Raw genomic sequence first — 20,872 nt, forward strand, 5'->3', positions numbered from 1 at the left:
GTTTGTTTAGACATCTGAATCAAATGGGGCTCAGTGGTTAGCACTGCTGCCTCACAGTGGCAGGGACCCAGGTTCGATTCCAGTCTCAGGTGACTGTCTGTGTGGAGTTTGTACATTCTGCCTGTGTCTACGTGGGTTTCCTCTGGATGCTCCGGTTTCCTTCCCACAATCCAAAGGTGCTCAGGTTAGGTGAATTGACCGTGCTGAATTTCAGGGATGTGTAGATGAGGTGCATTAGTCAGGGGAAATGTAGAGTAATAGGGTAGAGGAATGGGTCTTTGTGGCTTATTCTTCAGAAGGTCACTGTGGACTTGCTGGGCCAAATGGCCTGTTTCCACCCTGTCGCGAATTTATGATACTATGATCCTATGCTCTTCAATTGTATAGCTGTTTTGTACAGCCTGTGAAGAGAACTCTCTGGCCAGGGTGCTGCATGATTTGGGAATGTAGATTGACAGTTAACTGTTCCTGCTGCATCTTCATGGCAACAATGGCCATGTCTCAAAACTCAAGAGTAAGACAGGGAGTACACAACATGTATTGGTATTTGGTGTGCATTCATTGATGAGTGTTGCACCCAAGTTGCCTGAACAGTTGAATCTAGCTCAGAGAAAATGAAGCAAGACTGACCTTAGTCAGTTGTTGTCCATTGTAATCTGAGCCATTACTTTGTACTGTTGTGTTATGCTGTTTGATCTTAACACATTGGGTTTGAGACACTCCAGAGTAATCAGGAAACAGTGTCAGTGACAATTTTGGTGATCGCTACCATCCAGATCACATGACCAATCTGCCTGGTAACAGACAAGGGGAGATGATGGTCTAGTGGTATTATTGCTAGTCTATTAATCTGGAAACACAGCTAACGTTCTGGGGACCTAGGTTCAAATCCTGCAATGGCAGAATTTGAATTCAATAATAACCTAAAATTCAGAATCTATTGATTTCCTGATAATCGTCTCATGGTCAAAACCCATCTGGTTCATTAATGCCCTTCAGGCAAGGAAATTGCCTTCCTCACCTGGTATGGCCTACATGTGATGTTAGACCAACAGCAATGTAGTTGGCTCTTAACTACCCTCTGAATTGGCCACTCAGTTCAAAGGGAGCTGGGAACAGGCAATAAATCCTGGCCAGCCAGCAATGCCCAAGTCCCATGTGTGAATTTTAAAAAAACTTAAGATTTATGAATGTTTTGTGTTGGAAGGATTGGAAAGCTGACCTTTGATGAGATTTCTCATTATTTTAGCTAATATCAAAATTGCTAAAGGAAGACAAGACATGTTTTGTCTTGCTGTCCTCAGGGCTAGGATACAAGAGACAGGCTTGAAACAGGGGACACTGACCTTTGGAGAATGAGAAGAGGGTGCTGATTGACTGTTGTTGGCATGGAAATACACCAGGCAGTTAGACTCTGACTGGCCAGGGTGCTGCATAATTTGGGAATGAAGATTGACAGTTAACTGCTCCCGCTACATCTCCATGGCAACAGTGACCCAGTCTTTCAAAATCTGTGTAAATTGGTGTTCCATTTTCTCACATTTGTTTCCTGCATCCTAATCCGGGGGAGTGCAAGACAAAAAGCTTTGACTTCTTGTCACCCTTCAGATTACTTACAGTGTGGAAACAGGCCCTTCGGCCCAACAATTTAGCATGGCCAATTCACCTGACCCGCACATCTTTGGACGTGAGAGGAAACCGGAGCACCCGGAGGAAACCCACGCAGACACGGGGAGAATGTGCAAACTCCACACAGTCAGTTGCCTGAGTCGGGAATTGAACCCAGGTCTCTGGCGCTGTGAGGCAGCAGTGCTAACCACTGTGCCACCGTGCCACCCACCCAAAAATTTAGAATTACCAAACAATTTGTAATACCTTAAAGAAATATATATATTATCTCCTCCATCTGATAATCTGCAAAGAGAGGATTTCTCCCAAGATAATACTAATTAGAATTTTAAATTTCTGAACATTTGAGGACACAAATTCAAAATGACTCAACCTGAGGGAAGCTTTTTTTTAAATTATGTTGCATTGCTGACGGGGTCAGTATTTATTGTTCATCCAGTGCTGTCCTTGAGAAGGTGATGGTGAATTGCTTTCTTCAATGACTATAGTCCATGGGGTGTAACTACAACCAGGGTGCCATTAGAGAAGGAGACATTTTGACCCAGCAACAAGTTTCCAAGTCAGGCTGGTGTGTGGTTTGGAAGGGACCTTGCTAGTAGTGGTGTTTCGAAATGATTTGTTACCTTTGTCCTTTGAGATGATAGAGGTCGTGGGTCAAGAAAGTGCTATTGAAGGAACCTCAGTGTGTAACTGCCATGCCTTTTGTAGATGCTAAAAGCTGTTGCTACTGTGCATCAACAGCGAAGGGATAGAGTGTTTAAAAGGGCGAAAGACAAGTAGGCCGCTTTGTTTGGGTGTTGTCAGTTTTCTGATGTTTTGTTGGAACTGCCCCCATTCAGACAAGTGGGGAGTGTTCCATCACACTCCTGGCTTGTGCCTTTTAGATGGTGGACAGGCTTTGGGGAATCAGGAGGTCTGTAGGATTCTTAGTCTCTGGCCGGCTCTTGTAGCCTCTCTCTCTTTGTACGACCAGTTCAGTGAGGTTTCTGGTCAATGCTGAACCCCTAGGATGTTGATAATGGGGATTTCAGTGACGGTAATTCATTGAACATTAAGAGTCATCGAGGTCTGTCCTGGTCAGAAACAAACATCTCACCCTTCCGCTTCCAGCAGATGTCGGGGAAGAGGGATAGATTTTCCCCTATTGTTAATGTCTGTCACTGTATGAGATAGATGTCAGTTGTTGCTGGTATCAGAAATTACATGGCACATAGAGGAGAGATCTTTTGCACAGAGGATGGCACGGTGGCTCAGTGGTTAGCAGTGCAGCCTCACAGCATAAGGGTCCCAGGTTCAATTCCACCCTTGGGCGACTGTCTGTGTGGAGTTTGCACATTCTGCCCATGTCTGTGTGGGTTTCCTCTGGGAGCTCCAGTTTCCTCCCACAATCCAAAGACGTGAAGGTTAGGGTGGATTGGCCATGCTAAGTTACCCATAGTGTCCAGGGATGTGCAGACTAGCCATGGGCAATGCAGGGTTATGGGGGGAGTGGTGATCTGGGTGGAATGCTCTTCAGAGGGTGCAGACTTGATGGGCCAAATGGCCTCCTTCCACACTGCGGGGAATCTATGACACACCTATGAATGTGCTGTCTGTCCAAGCTGTTTTGAGAAATGGTTGTTGCTATGATGATCTATCCTATTAACTCTTATGATGATTGCTTGTATGTTGGTTTGATTTGTGACCTTGCTGTGTTCCATAACTGCAAGGCCAAATTGCATCAGAAGTTTAACTATGGGGGTGTAGTTTAACAAGTTTCCAGCACCAAATGTGCCTTGTGCTTTTCTTTCTCCAGTATATCTGTAATTGTATGTCCAGCAACCTAACTCCACATTTGACGATGGTCCATTATTCCACAATCAAGTCCTACCAGGATGAGCAGTTCAGCAGCCTGGGTCAAATCACAAAGGCGCGGCCCCATTCCAAACCACCGCCTCTTCCAGTTAAAAAGGTAGGAAGTCCGTTTGTCTGTCCCTGTGGCAGCTGTCCAGTGCATTGTGGGTGAATTGGATTACCCAGTGTAATTAACTTCTAAAACACAGCACACCATGATGATGGCCTGGAGAAAATTATACTTGGTGAAATATCTGATCACTAATCCAATTACTTACTTTTATGTTGTATAGCTGAATTTAATTCCTGTCTCCCAGATGTTCAAGTTCATAAGAACATAGGAACTAGGAACAGGAGCAGTAGTGGGCCATCTGGCCCTTAGAGTCTGCTCTGCCATTCAATAAGATCATGGCTGATCATTTCGCTGCCTCAGCACCACTTACCTGCCCTCTGGCTGTCAGCTCTGTCATTAGGAGACATGAATGTTGCTCAGTACAAGTAAACATAAAAGTCCCTACAAAGCCACAGGGGCTACTCTCTCGTTAGAGACAGAGACGATTGGCATTAGTTTAACTTGAGGGCCTCCATGCCTCAGACGAGGAGAGAGGTTGAAAAAGAGACCTCAGTAATCTCAGCTGGTGCAGGAATTGAACCCACACCATTGGCATCACTCTGCATCACAAACTGAGCTAATGGACTCTCCTCACTGCACAAGGCTCCCCTGTATTCATGCTACTTATCATTTGATTTTTGAGATCTGATAGATTTGTTCAAATAGTATTTCACAAGTAGTTCATTTGGTTGTAAAGCAGTTCAGAATGTTCTAAAGGAATGAGAGTCTCTGTACATTGTGCATGATCCTTCCCTTGCTGGAAAATCTGGATCTTTTGACTTTTTCTCTGAGGTGTCATAAGAGGAATGGCATTTGGTGACATCTACTGCAGTGGAACATCTGGCACAGGCCCCAATTGTAACAGATGTGATTCTGATATAACAAAATTAGCATTTGATAGGCATCAGGAAATGAACTGTTGGAGCAGCCTCATTAAGATGTGGTGAAATACGTAAGACTAATCCATTGACCTTGCAAGTGGCTTGTAAACACGAGAAAGGTTACACAATCGTAAACTAGCGAAAACTGCAGGAAATCTCTTGCTCTGGTGGCCGCAGTCACCTGGAGTTCAAGGTAGAGTTTAAGTGCTGTTAGGGACTTTACTGTCTGAAGCTGTGTAACATGACACAGAAATCCTGCGTGGTTATAAATAGACAGTGGTAGTTGCATTCAATATACTGTGTGTGGTTAATAGTATTTGAGATTCTAATCAGAAACACAGTAATAAAAGAAAATTCTGCCTTACAACATTATTTAAATATAATAAACTAAAAGAGATCATGTGCTTCCGTGAATATAATTTACATTTGATATCTCATCCTTGGTTCTGCCTTCAAAGGGTTAAAAGGAGCATTTGTTCTATTGGCAATAGATTTGGCATACACTCTTCTTTAACTCTTGTCAACGAAGCTACATTCAACCTGATACTGTCTTCCTTTTCTGTCAATGTTCTGTCTGGCCCTTTGTCATAAAAAGCAGTCGACGCATTTTCTTTAAAGCAAAATAAATCATATACATTCCACCCTTGGTCTGTAGATTAGAAGGAGTTCAGGGAATCTTCACTAAACTGATTCCTGAGGTAATGGGTTAACTCATGAGGAGAGGTTGGTCAGCCTGGGACCATAGACATTGGAGTTCAGAAGAATGAGAGGTGACATTATTGAAATATACTAGGAGAAAGTGAGGACTGCAGATGCTGGAGATCAGAGCTGAAAATGTGTTGCTGGAAAAGCGCAGCAGGTCAGGCAGCATCCAAGGAGCAGGAGAATCGACGTTTCGGGCATGAGCCCATCTTCAGGAATGAGGAGAGTGTGCCAAGCAGGCTAAGATAAAAGGTAGGGAGGAGGGACTTGGGGGAGGGGCGTTAGAAATGCGATAGGTGGAAGGAGGTCAAGGTGATGGTGATAGGCAGGAGTGGGGGTGGGGGGGGGGAGAGGTCAGGAAGAAGATTGCAGGTTAGGAGGGTGGTGCTGAGTTCGAGGGTTGGGACTGAGACAATGTGGGGAGGGGAGGGAAATATATCCCTGGTGGTGGGGTCTGTTTGGAGGTGGCAGAAATGACGATGGATGATATGATGTATATAGAGGTTGGTGGAGTGGTAGGTGAGGACCAGTGGGGTTCTGGCCTGGTGGCGATTGGAGGGGCGGGGCTCAAGGGCGGAGGAGCAGGAAGTGGAGGAGATGCGGTGGAGGGCATCATCAATCACGTCTGGGGGGAATTTGCGGTCTTTGGAGAAGGAGGCCATCTGGGTTGTTCAATATTGGAACTGGTCCTCCTGGAAGTAGATGCGGCGGAGACGAAGGAATTGGGAATATGGGATGGCGTTTTTACAGGGGGCAGGGTGGGAGGAGGTGTAGTCTAGGTAGTTGTGGGAGTCAGTCGGTTTATAGTAAATGTCCGTGTTGACTCGGTCATGGCAACCTATGATGGTGATGATGACGGCAGAGGGGAGATGATGATGATGGCGGAGGGGAGATGATGATGGCCAAAGGAGTCAAAGTTTACGGTGGGCGGACACAAAGGTAGATCGGCCCAATTTCATCAAATGGCAGAAGAAGTTTGAGGGTTCAAGTGGCCTCCTAATTCATATGCTGCATTAATGAAAACAGTTTGAATTAGGGAAGTGGGGGTGGGATATGAAAGTTAACATTCGTGCCCCAATGAATGGTAACTCCTGAGGGATGGGAATGGTTGGTGCCTGTGCTAATTATATTTGACATCTGCATTCCTGGATATTGTTTATGGACATAACTGGATCTGACTGCAGTGTTTCCAGAAACGGAATCCCTCTGTGACCAGGTTCATGTGTGAACTTTGATGGAATGTGCGAACTGCGGGGAGGTCAGTTCCTGTGGTGTTGCCCCCCAAGAGAAGTCAGGGGAGGGGCATGGGAAGGAAGGTAATTGAGAAGGGTGCAAGGGGATGATCAGAAAGGGACTCCACCCTGGAGTAAATGAATTTATTTAAAGCTGAGACAAAAACAGTGAGGCTTCTAGTGTCTTTTGGTTCATAGTTTAATAGAGAATCCTTGCTCAAGACATTATTTTTCTCCTTCCTTGTCCTCGGCCCTTCTCCAATCTGTGTATGTCACATGCATGTGTCTGAGTGTGTTTGTGTGCATATCAGTGCATGTGTCTGTGAGTATCCGTACATGTGTGTCATGTGTGACTGTGCACGTGTTTGTGTGTGTATGTGTTTGTCTCTGTGTGCACACAGGTGTCTGTGTTGTCTATGTGTATGTTTGTCTGTGACTGTGTGCACACGTGCGTGTGTGTGTGTGTGTGTGTGTATGTTTGTGACTGTGCGCACACGTGCGTGTGTGTGTGTGTATGCTGTAGACACAAACAAACTTCAGGAAACAATAAGGAGAAGAATTCCAACTTGATATTTTTGGCCTTACAAAGTTATTTGCTTTCATGCCACTTCCTTTGTGCTTTCTTCTTTAAAACATTTGGCACTACAATATCACTATTATACACAGGTCGAAGACCAGCTGAAAACATAAACAAAGGTCTGCTGTTGGATCTGCTTGGAGTCTGACAAAACTCCAAGTGGAAGGTATCACATGCTGTGTACCCTGTGACCTCTAGATAGTTTGGGAATGGCGTTTTGTTTTTATTCGCTCATGGAATGTGATATTGCTGGTAAAGTCAATTACCCCATCCCAGTTACCCTCGAGAAGGCAATGGTGAATGTGTGATACGTGTGTGTGTGTGTGTGTGTGTCATCACTGGACTGAACCTGCCTGGTTTACTAATATCCACATTTCTACCTTATGCACTCATTTGTACCACCCCTAGCTCTGGAAGTCCAGTGGAGTATCAGCAGCCTCCAAAGTATCAATAGCATGAAGGAAGACCACACATGAAGTGAATGAATTACAGTTTTTCAATGTCAGAAACACTGCGTAATATGACAGCAGCAAGAGAGGAAAGCACCAAGTGTAAAGGAGATAGTTACAGGGGAAATTAACTAGTGAGTTACAACTGATGAGGAGTAACACAAACACACTGCAACGACGGTAAAGATCATAAGACCATAAGGCATAAGGGCAGAAATTAGGCCATTCAGCCCATTAAGTCTGCTCTGCTATTCATAGCTGATAAGTTTCTCAACCCCACTCTCCCACTTTCTTCCCATAACCCTTGATCCCCTTGACAATCAAGAACCAATCTCTCTCACTTTCAAATATACACAATGAGATACAAAATGACAAAATCTCACCCTAAGTTGCAAAACTCAGGGAAATCGAGCTCCTTTCACCATTTCACATGGAAAGATAATTTGGACATATTTTCAATGTCAGGTTGGGGAAATCCCAACTCAGCCAACACATCTTAGATTTAAGAGTCCAGTTAAACCCAAATTTCACCCCAAAAGTGGGCACCCAATTAACTCGAGCCCCCCCCCAGCCTCAGCAACTGAGCCCAGGTAACCATAGAAACTGAGGCCTGGTAACCATAGGGCTGGTTAGAGGGGCCACCACTGTTCTCTCAGACTGTGTACCATTTGTTTTAAAAAATATTAGACCCTCATACTCTCACCAAAACTCCATGGTCCCTCAGACCCAATCTGGCCCCTCATATCTCCTTCTACCCTTATGAACCCTCCTACTGCCCTTGCCACTACCAGCTACGCAGACAATGCTGGAGAAACTCAGCAGGTTTGGCAGGATCTGTGGAGAAACAGAATTAACTTTTGATTCTGGTGTGACTCTTGTTAAGAGCTATTCTGCTCTTTGTTTCAGATTTCCAGCATCTGCGGTTTTTGTCTTTATCACTATTGCCACTCACCCACTATCTACCATTGGCAAATATCAGGAGATCTGAAGCAATAAAGAGCAAATTTATAATCTCCTAGCAACCTAATGTACTCGAGTGAAAAACCAACCCGTGTTCTTGAAACTCATGCAAAGCTGTTAACACCCATTAATGTATTCAGTCAGTTATAAAAACAAATTTCTATTTAGTTACAACGTTAAAAGCAAATAATCCTTTAATAGCCTCTTTAAAGTGTTAATCACGCCACGAATGTGGAATCCCGTGCTGAGATAAGTGCTCCAAGAACTCACTTGACAATGTGGAACAGTTGGTCATAATGTATATTATTCTACATCAGAGAGCCTGTCAATCAAAGTCGTCCAGTATATGGTCATTTTTCTTTACTCTAGTAACTTAAGGCTGTTTGTTTTCCAAAGAACTGTGGACCTAAAGAACTTGAGATTGTGACACTTGAACGGACCCTTGCCTCACTTCAAGGCCACCACGTCTACTCATGAGTTTGTGACTTCTGTGTTTAAAACACTTGTAATCGTGAATTTGGCACCCAAATGACTCCAAATGACGCTGCTGAATTTGGGCTTCCTTATGTGAGATTCCTACCCTCCTGGCAGGAAGGGTACTTTTAGTTTTGCGTTTTCATCTGCCTTTCCCAGCTGAGGAGATGGAAAGTTAGACTATGCTAAAATCTGACAATCCATGTTACTATGATTATGGGTGTGGATTCTTTCCAAAAATGGGGAAAGAAGTTAATAATTCCCACGATTAAACATGTCCATAAAGGAAGTACAGAGAATTGTGAACATAGCCCAGACTATCATGCAAGCCAACTTTCCATCCATTGACTCCTCCTGCACAGAAAGGCAGCCAACATCATCAAAGACCCTTCCCACCCTGGTTATAATTTCTTCCAACTGCTTCCATCAGGCAGAAGATACAAAAGCTCAAACACATGTACCAACAGGTTCAGGAACAGCTTCTTCCCAGCTGTTATTAACTGCTGAATGGACCACTCACATTTCAAATCCAATGCTGATCTGGCTTTTTGTGCACCTTCTCTGCAGTTGTAACTTTGTCTTCCTCGCTTTGGTCTATTGCCCTATGATCTTTGTATGATTAGATTAGATTAGATTCCCTACAGTGTGGAAACAGGCCTTTCAGCCCAACCAGTCCACATTGACCATCCGAAGAGTAAGCCACCCAGTCCCATTTACCTCTCACTAATGCACCTAACACTATGGGCAATTTAGCATGGCCAATTCACCTTACTTGCACATCTTTGGACTATGGGAGGAAACCGGAGCACCTGGAGGAAACCCACGCAGACACGGGGAGAATGTGCAAACTCCACACAGACAGTCACCCGAGGCTGGAATCGAACCTGTGACCCTGGTGCTATGAGGCAGCAGTGCTAGCCACTGAGCCACTGTGCCACCCTTAATGACATGATCTGCCTGTAATGCATGCAAAACAAAACTTTTCACTGTACTTGGGTACATGTGACAATAATAAATCAAAAATCAAATCAATCATAATACAGTGGAATGCACTCAGATCTTAGCAGCCTGTCTGTGACATGTAACTGACCAGCTGTTTTGCAGTTGTTGTCAATTTTGCCATGAAAGAGAGCTGTGACTTTAAATTCTGTCTTTATATTTGGCAGAGCAAGCAAAAACACTTAAACATTTTAAATATTTTAAAACTGTCAAAAACTTACATCAAAACCTGATTAACAAGCACCTGATTCAATAAAAATATTCTTTTTTATGATTAATAGGAGGCATGGTTCTGTTCACCCTTTTGCTTTTGAACATGCTGTAATGTGGTGTGTACAAGCCACCAGCTGCAAAACCAATCCAGCTCCTAACTCACTTTTGCTATGTTTGTCACTGGAGCCCTCAGACGCACCGAATGGATTCAGTGATGACACACAAATCTTTTATATTTCAAAAGGATCCTTTGCGTGTAGGGGTTAGGAAGTCATGTTGAGGTTGTACAGGACATTGGTGAGGACACTTATGATAAAATGCGTCCAGTTCTGGTCGCCCAGTTATAGGAAGGATACTATTAAGCTGGCGAGGGTTCAGAAGAGATTTGCCAGGATGTTGCTAGGTATGGAAGTTTGGGTTATGAGGCTGGATAGGGGGGACTTTTTTCGCTGGAGTGTGAGGGTTTGAGAGGCGACCTGATAGTAGTTTTAAGGGATATAGATAGAGTCTTTTCTCTAGGATGGGGGAATTTCAAGACTGGGGTGGGGGAGGGAACACTTCTTAAGTTGAGAGGAGAAAGATTTTAAAATGTCATAAGAGGCAAATTGTTTACACAGATAGTGGTTCACGTGTGGAATGAATTTCCTGAGGAAATGATGCATGTGGGTACAATTACAGTGTTTAAAAGACACTAGGATAAGTATATAAACAGGAAAGGTTGAAGGGATGTAGGCCAGGAGCAAACGGGTGGGACTAGTTCAGTTTGGGATTGTGATCAGTATGGACTCTTTCTGTGCTGTTTGATTCTGTTGAACATTGGCAGAGAAAGATTGATTTTGATTTGAACAAGTACGACTTAAATAAAAGTTGTTTTGCAAAATTAATACAATAGAGGGAAAGGATGGAAAATATTATTTGTCACACCGTTGCACTGTTCTTCCCAAGGTGAGCATGCATCCACACATTTTGAGGTGACTGTTGAGTTAGGCAGGAGACCTGGGATGTCCAGTAGGTAACTTTGAAATGCAATTAAAATTTCACGAGTTGGAGGGTCTAGCTTGGGGGGAGTGTTGTTGAGGCTTCATTTGGTGCCTCCTTTGGCCCATAGAGTCCAGCTCAGATCTGATGGAATCTCGTCAAACCATCCACTCTGTTTCTCTCTGCACAGATTCGGCCAAACCTGTTGAACACTTTCTCATTTTCTTTTGTCTCAGTTTTCCAGCGTTTGCAGTCTGCAGTGATAGAGGATGGAAAGCTGTTGAATCTGTTGACTTAGCTTCTTTAACAAACAAAGATACACTTTGTATATCCTGCACTGCCAACCAAACAATCCATTACACTCTGTTCCTGTACATAGAAACATTGATGAGACTTGAGTAATGCCCACCCCCCAAACACAATTAAACACCCAATTAATGAATGGATAAATCTAACTGAGAGTGACAATGTGCAGAGTTATTGCATCTCTTATTGTTAGACATGCCAGAGAAAGTGTGCAGTGTCTGAGTAAGTATTTCAAAGCACCCTGAATGAATAACTCTCTATCTATCTCGATCATTTGCAGTCTGCCTCACTCATTCTGCCCCCTATAAATATAACACTTGGCATTCGGTGAGGGTGTGCAGAAATTGACCTTGTAATTCCTTACTTTCTGCAGCAATTTGGAACCAGTCTGTGGAACCTGGAGAAGCCATTTACGATCAGTTTAATTTCGGGGAGCAAAGTAAACGCAGATGAAGGAATGAAGGTTGGTGCTATGCTCTCATTCTCGCCATCGCTGCCCACCCTCATTGTGAACTTTTCATATTATTTAATGTATTAACTGATTAATATATATTATTTACTACATTAATTGATTCATATATATAGATCGCTAGTCATACAACCTCAACCACAATTCCACATTTTGTGTTGCAAACTTGTTTGCAAATTTCAGATAAAAGCACCGGAAGTGTCGAGGTTTTGTGTTCAGTCCTCCTGAAGCAAGCTGTTTCTTCTTAGAAGCATGATTTCTCGGTAGTAAGATTTCTTACTTTTGTGGTTGTTAGTTGCAAGGGGAAGTTTGGCCCTTGCATGAGTGAAGGAGAAGGGGGAACCATTCAGCTGTGTCCCTTCCCCAGTTTACAAGAACCTGGCTTGTCATTGTCTGTTGTTTTTCAAAGATCAGAAAGCGATTAGCCAACTGTCAGGTGTTGTTTTCAACAATCAAGGCGTTTTGAGATGTTTGTTTTTTTGGAAAAAAAATTTTGCAATTCAACCTCAAATAAAAAAACGAGGCGGTGGAGATGTGTCAAACCTGCTGGAGCAAAACAACTTATTCTTCAATGAAACGTGTTGCTGCACACAGACACACTTTGGATTGCCAACTCTGCTGCCTTTGCTCGTGCCATTGGGTCTCTTGATGTGGTGATCTTCATGGTGTAACGCCTTCTCACACCAGTTGGGAAAGGGGGTAGGCTCCTTGGGCTGACGTTTCCTGATGGTGCCGTGATCCTGATGCCAGCCTCTGTTCTGGATCAGGGAGCAGAAGGACGCCCTCATGGTCTTCCCAGAGTTGGGAAAAATCACCATCCCTGTCCCATTGCCCGCCAATTTCTGGCCTCTGCAAGAAGCCCATTGGAAAGATCCAATAGCGTAACCGTCGTTCCCCCTACTGGCCCATTGTTGGGTCTAATCAATTATCTGTCACTGCCCAGGGATTGCTCTCTACTGTTTTGCCCTCACCATGGCAAGACCCCTCAGAGGCAGGAACACTTGGGAAGTCTACCAGAGGGACTGTTCTCCTGGTCTTCTGTCCAAACCCAGCTCTAATGGGCTGGGGTCGTTTGGCCCATCGTTGTCTAATTGGGTGCTTCTTGATGCTCAGTGTAGTTATAATTTTAAAAAAACTAATTGTTGCAAAAACCTGTCGCAATGCTGCAGTGCCATAGTAACTTGAGGTTAGACCACAAGAGACAGAAACAGAAGTAGGCCTTTCAGCCCAGCTCTGCCATTCAGTGAGATCATGACTGATCTGATCACCCTCCACTCCACTTTCCTGCCTTTTCCCTGTAACCTTTTAATTCCCTCATTGATTAAAAATCTGTCTCTCTCAGCCTTGAATATACTTAACAACGCAGCCTCGACAGCCCTCTGTGGGGAAGAATACCACAATTTCACAGCAAGGTTTAGGGAGTGACCTGCAGTTCCTGGCAATCCACTGTCATATCCCTGAGACTGGAGTTAAAAATGAGAGTTTCTACTGAGCTTCTTTTAAATTCCAGAGGAGGATTGGAATTGAGGGTGGGTGTGGTGGGGGATTGGGTGACAGCAGCTTTGCACAAAATGCAAAATCTCAAGCAAGCTGCAAAACATGTTTGTTAGTTTCATCAAATCGAACCAGTGCAGGAAATAATCAAAAAATGGGTGACATTTTGATGAACTGAAAATCTGCATCTTGCGTAGTTTGTGAAATGTATTCATTAAAACATTTGAGATGGCAGCGGTTTTTCGAACTGTGCAGATTACCCATTTAATTTGTGGATGTTACCTGTTCCTGATGTAAAGTGTTCAAAAAATGTAATGGAGCAGATTTTCCTGTTTGAATGTCTCGACTTGCAAGTGGAGCATCGAGAGGGAAATGTGTCCGAGCTGTGCAATCTTTTCTGGCCCACTCACATCTGAACATCTTGAGCTTTTGTATGCTACCCTTAATGAGGACTCTTTTCCATGGTCATGTCAAAACATTACAGAAGGTGTTTCAGTCATGCTCCCAGAAACACATACACAGGGAGGCACGGTGGCTCAGCGGTTAGCACTGCTGCCTCACAGCACCAGGGACCAGGGTTCAATTCCCACCTCGGGCGACTGTCTGGAGTTTGCACATTCTCCCCGTGTCTGTGTGGGCTTCCTCCGGGTGCTCCAGTTTCCTCCCACAGTCACAAAGATGTGCAGGTTAGGGCTAAATTGCCCATAATATCAGATGCATCTATCAGGGGTAAATATAGCATAGGGGAATGTGTCTGAGTGGGTTACTCTTCGGAGAGTCAGTGTGGGCTGGTTGGCCCAAAGGGCCTGTTTCCACACTGTAGGGAATTTAATCATAGTCAAATCTATGCTCAGCTGGTGTGCCTCTTGGCTGCAGGCAATGAGATTCCTGATTTCATCCTAACAGAACGTGCTGGAGAAACTCAGCAGATCTGACAGCATCTGTACAGAGAGAGAGAACAGTCCTTGAACTCCAAATGTTAACTCTGTTTCTCTCTCCAGAGATGCTGCCACACCCAATGAGTTTCTCCAGCCATTTATCTACTTGTTTCAGATCTCCAGCACCCACAGGTCTTTGTGGATGCTCAGAGCAAGGTCCAGGCTTCAGTTTACACTCGAAAGAATCAACTTTAACTGTACAGACAAAGCAAAATCCATCATGTTTCCCACTGTATCTTGGGTTTCTTAGTGTTGTACACACATGCAATCTTTGTCTGAGTTATTGATTGCTGAGATGAATGAGTTCAACAGTAACAGAGCTTTCCAGGCACACATTTCTGGAAGTCCTGTCTCTTCACAACATTGCTACCCACAGAGAGATCCATCGGATCATTCCGCTCTTGGAGTGCATTATCCCATCCCATGTGGCTGGTTCATTGGGAAGAGTGTGGAGCAAGCTGGGCTCCTGAGTATAGTGGATTATCAGCAGGAAGTGGGTGGGAGAGTTCAGGAGTGTGTGGTGCAAGCACAAGATGATTGAAGGTCAAGCCAAGCTCACTTGGAGAGCATTCTCCTCCAGGTCTAACAGGTTCTTTGTAACACCATTTGGAAAAGAAGTGATGTGGGAGCGTTCATCCTGCTGTGTTTCATTAGGCCCAAATTCTAAAAGGAGATGTGGGGATTGACCAATGGAGCCATTCAGAAAGGGAATGGAAATGTGAACCTAACTTAATGGAACTAGTAAGGTTTGCTCATAATTATTTACAGCCTGTTTGACACCGTGATCATTTGAAATGTATCCTATCTAAGATGCACCTTACACACATCTGTTGGCTTTCCAATTCTGGGACGATTGAGGGAGACCATCCATGGAAGCACTACTCATGACATGCATAGAGAATGGTACTTGCCATTTCAGGATTTGCAATTTCAAAACTGACTGATTTAATTGCAAGGTTTTGTTTCCGTCGCAAGGCTATTCCTTCATGATACTTCTGGTTACAGTTTGTAGCCAGTCAGATATTTGCTGACTAACAGCTGGTTCCTCAGCAGACTTTATGACAATGCCGATGTCGCAGTTTTCATGTGCAAGGTTATTTTAAAATGTATGGCCCATAAATGAACCTTAGAAGCGCAGCCTTGTTAAATATCAAATAGCTGACATTTGGGAAATGTTTCAACACCTACAGCCCTTTCCTCCTGCCTCACTTTCAGCAGTAAAATGTCTTTTTTAAAATGATTCTCTAAAACACACTCCCACATTCACCACAGTTCATGCAGCAGCGGTGTGGTTGCTTTCTTGCAACTATTTTTTGAGTTCACTTGTTTCATTTCTCAGGTAGGACTGTAATATCCTGATTGTGACTTCAGGATAACTTTATCCATTGTTATTTTGTGTGTCCAAGGCATATTGCATTTCCAGGAACTATCAGTTTGCCTTGAGAATTGGGCAGATGACCTGGGCGCTCTCTGTTTGTCTGTGGCTTAGAGTCAGTGTTGAAAATCAGTCAATCTCTGAATCTGGTCCCCATCATCATCGATCAGAAGTGACAGATTGTGGTTCGTGTTTGTCACTGCAGCATTGGGTATTTGATGCAAGTGACTTCTCTCCAGAAGTATTGCATTTTGAAACTACAAATAAGGGCAGGACTTATACAATTAATAGTAGGGCCTTATGGCCTAGTGTTGTAGAACAGAGGGGTCTAGGGATTCAGGTACATACTTCTTAGAAGTTTGTGTCACATGTAGACAGGGTGGTTAAAAAGGTATTTAGTACGCTTGCCCTCATTGCTCAGTCATAGAGTTATACAGCACGGAAATAGACTCTTTAGTCCATGCCGACCAGATTTCCTAACCTAATCTAGTCCCATTTGCCAGTATTTGGCCCATATCCTTCCAAACCCTTCCTATTCATATGCCCATCCAAATGCCTTTTAAATGCTGTAATTGTACCAGCCTCCACCACTTCCTCTGGCAGCTCATTCATACTCGCACCACTCTGCGTGAAAAAGTTGCCCCTTAGGTCTCTTTTATATCTTTCCCCTCTCACTCTAAACCTATACCCTTTAGTTCTGGACTCCCCGACCCCAGGGAAAAAACTTTGTCTATTTACCCTATCTATGCCGCTCATGATTTCAGAAACCGCTATAAGATCACCCCTCAGCCTCTGACGTTACAGGGAAAACAGCCCCAGCCGCTCCCTATAGCCCAAATCCTCCAACCCTGGCAACATCCTTGTAAATCTTTTCTGAACCATTTCAAGTTTCACAACATGCTTCCGATTGGAGGAAAACCAGAATTGCACACAATATTACAAAAGTGGCCTAACCAATGTCTTGTACAGCCGCAACATGACTTCCCAACTCCTGTACTCAAGTCTCTAACAATAAAGGAAAGCATACCAAGCATCTTTTTCTGTCCTTTGAGTATAGGAGTTGGGAAGTCTTATTGAGGTTGTACAGGACATTGGTGAGGCCTCTTCTGGAATACTGTTCTAGTTCTAGTCACCCAGTTATAGGAAGGATATTATTCAGCGGGAGAGGGTTCAGAAGCAATTTACCAGGGTGTTCTGGGTATGGAGGGTTTGAGCTATAAAGAATAGACTGGGATCTTTCTCACTGGAGTGTTGGATTATGAGAGGTGACCTTACAGAAATTTATAAAATGATGAGAGGAGGGGTGGGAAGAGGATTAATGGTATTTGTCTTTTCCCTAGGATGGTGGAGTTTAAGACTAGGTGGTACATTTTTAAGGTGAGCGCAGAGAGAGAGTTTTAAAAAAGACATGAGGGGCAAATTCTTTACACAGAGGGTGGCTCGTGTGTGGAATGAGCTGCCAGAGAAAGTGGTGGATGTGGGTAGAGTTGCAATGGTTAAAAGACACTTGGTTAGGGAAGGTTTGGAGAGATATGGGCCAGGAGCAGGCAGGACTAATTTAATTTGGGATTTTGTTCAGCATGGACTGGTTGGACCGAAGGATCTTTTTCTGTGCTGTATGACCATGACTCTGTGAAACTGGATAACCATGATTTCTCAGCTTGAGCACGTCATTGCATGGGTCTGAGATTAGTTAGCAGGGGGATTCAATGTGGTGGTTTGGTTCTGGGTCTGACTCACGGCCTTTTTGAGCATTAAATGTTGAGTAACAGGACAAAGTGGAGCTCCTTGCCAGGATTGGAGAAATTTAGCACTGAGTGGATAGGCTGGGGTTAATTAGGCCCTTCTAAAGTGTAATGGCTTGCATGGAGTCCATCTCTTTCCATTGTCACTGAAGGTAATAACCAGGAACACAGGATTGGTAGATGGATTGGAGCGGACTGAAGGGGTAATTAATTCCCCTGGGGGGTAAGATAGCTCTGCAATTCACTGCTTGAAAAGATAATAAGAGCAGTAACCTGCAATACATTACAAACACACCTAAGTATGTACTTGAGATGAAAGCTTATAGATCAAATAAGGGAAGGTGGTATTAACCTCATTGGCTCCTTTTCAGTCAACACAGATACTGTGGCTCGAATGGCCTTTTCTGTGCCTTAAATCTTTCACCAAGTGGGATGGCCACACACAAGCAGTCAAATAATTTGTATCAATGAAATGAGAGTTTCCTTTTACTAAAAAAACTTAATGGAACCTTTAGGTCAACTGCTGTGATTTCATCATGATATAATTATTTTTAAAAGTCATAGCAAGCACACTAGAGAAAAATAAATTTGCTTAGTGTTTCAAGAGAAACTTCTGGCAATGATTCACTCTCAAATCTTGAACCACTTCCTCTCTTTGCAAGTTCCTGGATGCATTGGATTTTCGTTTTGGTCTACAAAGCAAATCCTATTTTGTCGTTGATGTTCAAACCCTTCGCAAATGAGCTCATAAAAGTTGATCCAGTCTTGTCCTCATTCATGTTTCAAAGTCCTGTGGGAATTGTCTTGTATATTGGCATCCAGTGGAAGAAGATACAAAAATATATCAGATTGCTGAATTGAATAACATGAAATAGGATGTGTCGTGTTTTGAGAGTGGAGATGCCTTAAGCAGTTCACATAGACTCCTGCTGTTCACCAAATTGACTGAAAGTCCTGTCCTCTTTTGTTAAGTTATTCATTCAGGGATGTGAGCATTGCTGGCCAGGCTAACACTTATAACCATTTCCCGTTGCCATGGAGAAGGTCACCTCCTTGAAACACGACAGTTCATGGAGAGCAACTACACCTGCAGTACCATTAGAGAAAGAGGTTCAAGTTGGGATGAGGGATTTCAAGACCAGGGAGGCATATTGTTAAAGTGTGAGGAGAGAGATTTAAAAAAGACAGACAAATGTTTTACAGAGAGGGTGGTTTGTGTGTGGAATGAACTTCCTGAGGAAGTGGTGGATGCAAACACAAGTACAACGTTGGAAAGACGCTTAGGTAAATACATGAATAGGAAAGGCTGCTATGGGCCTGGAGCAGGTAGGTGAGACTAGTTTAATTTGGGATTATGGTTGGCATGGATTGATTGGACCGAAGAGTCTGTTTCCATGCTGTATGACTGTATGACACTGTATTGACCAAGAGTGAATGATTGAACTACAGCATATTCTAAAGTCAGGATGGTGAGGGCAGAGCTTGCAGGTTTTCCTATGTGTCTGCTGCCCTTGTCTTTCAAGAGGTCATGGGTTTGGGAGGTGCTGCCAAAGGCACTTGGCTGAGTTACTGCAGCACATTAATGTAGGTGGTACACCCATTGCCACTGAACATTAGGGATGGATGGGAGGAGGGAGGGAGTTTTGTTGGTGGTGTTTGGGTGCTAGTAACAAAGCTGCATTGTCCCTTCTCCTGAAGTTGGCGATTGCTATAATGTAACTCCTGAGATAGTGATAGGCCTTGAGTAATTAACCTTAATTACTAATTCATCCTCCAAGGTGGGCAAGCCATCAGGGCATCGAGCATTTCATTTTGCTGGAGTTTTTTTGCATTTGTAAAGAAGATTTCAGTGTTTAGAAATGGAATGCATTTACTTTGGGTAGTCTTTATGAAATCTAAAGGAGAATAAAATTTCTGTGGCACGTCTAGTTTATCCTTCATTTCAAGCCTACAATTTATCTCTTCCAAAAATCCACATACAGAATCATGGACTGTTATGGCACAACAAGAGGCCATTTGGCCCATCATGCCCACACTGGCTCCATTACCCACTGCCAATCTCCTGCCTTTTCCCCATTTCCCTGTATACCATTTCTACCCAAATAATCATTCAATGCCGTCTTGAATTACTCAAGTGACCAACTCTAAACAACTCCAGAGATTTTGTTTCCATGACAATATGAGAAATGAGATATTTGATTCACTAGGTTCAATTTTCCAAAATTCCCTACATTCAGGGAAGATCCAATTAAATTGGAAAATAGTGAAATAGATTCTTTACTTCAAGAAAATAGGGAGACAGAAAACAGGCAACTACATATATAGCTTCATGTGTGTCAGAGGCAAGACATTTAAGTAATTATGGATAGGGTAAATAGGCAAAGTCTTTTCCCTGGGGTTGGGGAGTCCAGAACTAGAGGGCATAGGCTTAGGGTGAGAGGGGAAAGATATAAAAGAGACCTAATGGGCAACTTTTTCACACAGAAGGTGGTACGTGTATGGAATGAGCTGCCAGAGGATGTGGTGGAGTCTGGTATAATTGCAACATTTAAGAGGCATTTGGATGGGTATATGAATAAGAAGGGTTTGGAGGGATATGGGCCGGGTGCTGACAGGTGGGACTAGATTGGGTTGGGATATCTGGTCGGCATGGACGGGTTGGACCGAAGGGTCTGTTTCCATGCTGTACATCTCTATGACTCTATGTTATTACAGGGCACTTTAGAAAAGTTCAGGGGAATTGGGCAAATTGAACATGGTTGTGTGAAAAGGAAATCATGTCTAACCAATTTATTGTTTTCTCTAGCTAAAATGAACAGGTGAATCTGCTGCATTTAAATTTGCAAAAGGAATTTCATAAAGTGCCCCATCAAAAGTTATTGTCAAAAATAAAAGCTTATGGCACAGGGCCTAATACATTGGCATTGCTAGAGGATTGGCTGGCTAACAGCAAACAAAGCGGGTCTACATGAAAGATTTTCATGGGTTGGCAAGGTGTTATGTCAGGTGTGCCACAGGGATCAGTGCTCAACATTTTCCAATTTATATAAAATACTTGATATGGAGATAGAATGTATGGTTGCTAAAATTGCAGATGACCTAAAGATAGGCATGTAAGGTATGAAGAGAGCATGAGCTTTCAATGGGATATAGATTGGTTAAAGGAGTGGGTAAAGATCTAGCAGATGTGGGAAAGTGTGAAATTGTCCATTTTGATAACAAGAACAAAAAACAAGCATGTTACTGCAATGTGGGAGATGGTAGAGCTGTGTGTTTCAGAGGGATCTGGGCATCCTAATGCATGAATGTGCAAAAGGGTAGCATGCAGACTACAGCAAGTAATGAAGGAAACTAACCGATTGTTTCTCTCACAATGAATGAATATAGAAGTAGAGAGGTTATTCTTCACTTATGCAGGGCACTGGTTTGACCACTTCTGGAGTGCTGCGTGGACGATTGGTTTCCTTATTTAACTGGCATTGGAGCCCATTCACAGAAGATTTACA

The 20,872-nt window shown here is 43.4% G+C and overlaps 1 protein-coding gene across 4 annotated transcripts in view; it reads left to right on the plus strand.

Annotated features, from left to right (window-relative positions):
* pik3cd (phosphatidylinositol-4,5-bisphosphate 3-kinase, catalytic subunit delta) overlaps nucleotides 1-20,872 on the plus strand; it is a 224,246-nt gene that overhangs the window by 148,055 nt on the left and 55,319 nt on the right. For all 4 annotated transcript variants that reach the window (XM_060852452.1, XM_060852453.1, XM_060852455.1 and 1 more), the window contains 2 exons: nucleotides 3,425-3,580; nucleotides 11,719-11,808. In XM_060852452.1, the coding sequence (XP_060708435.1) occupies nucleotides 3,425-3,580; nucleotides 11,719-11,808 (246 nt within the window). The remainder of the gene's footprint in view (nucleotides 1-3,424; nucleotides 3,581-11,718; nucleotides 11,809-20,872) is intronic.

This window comes from Hemiscyllium ocellatum, chromosome 37 (assembly GCF_020745735.1).
Source record: "Hemiscyllium ocellatum isolate sHemOce1 chromosome 37, sHemOce1.pat.X.cur, whole genome shotgun sequence".
Lineage (NCBI taxonomy): Eukaryota > Metazoa > Chordata > Chondrichthyes > Orectolobiformes > Hemiscylliidae > Hemiscyllium > Hemiscyllium ocellatum.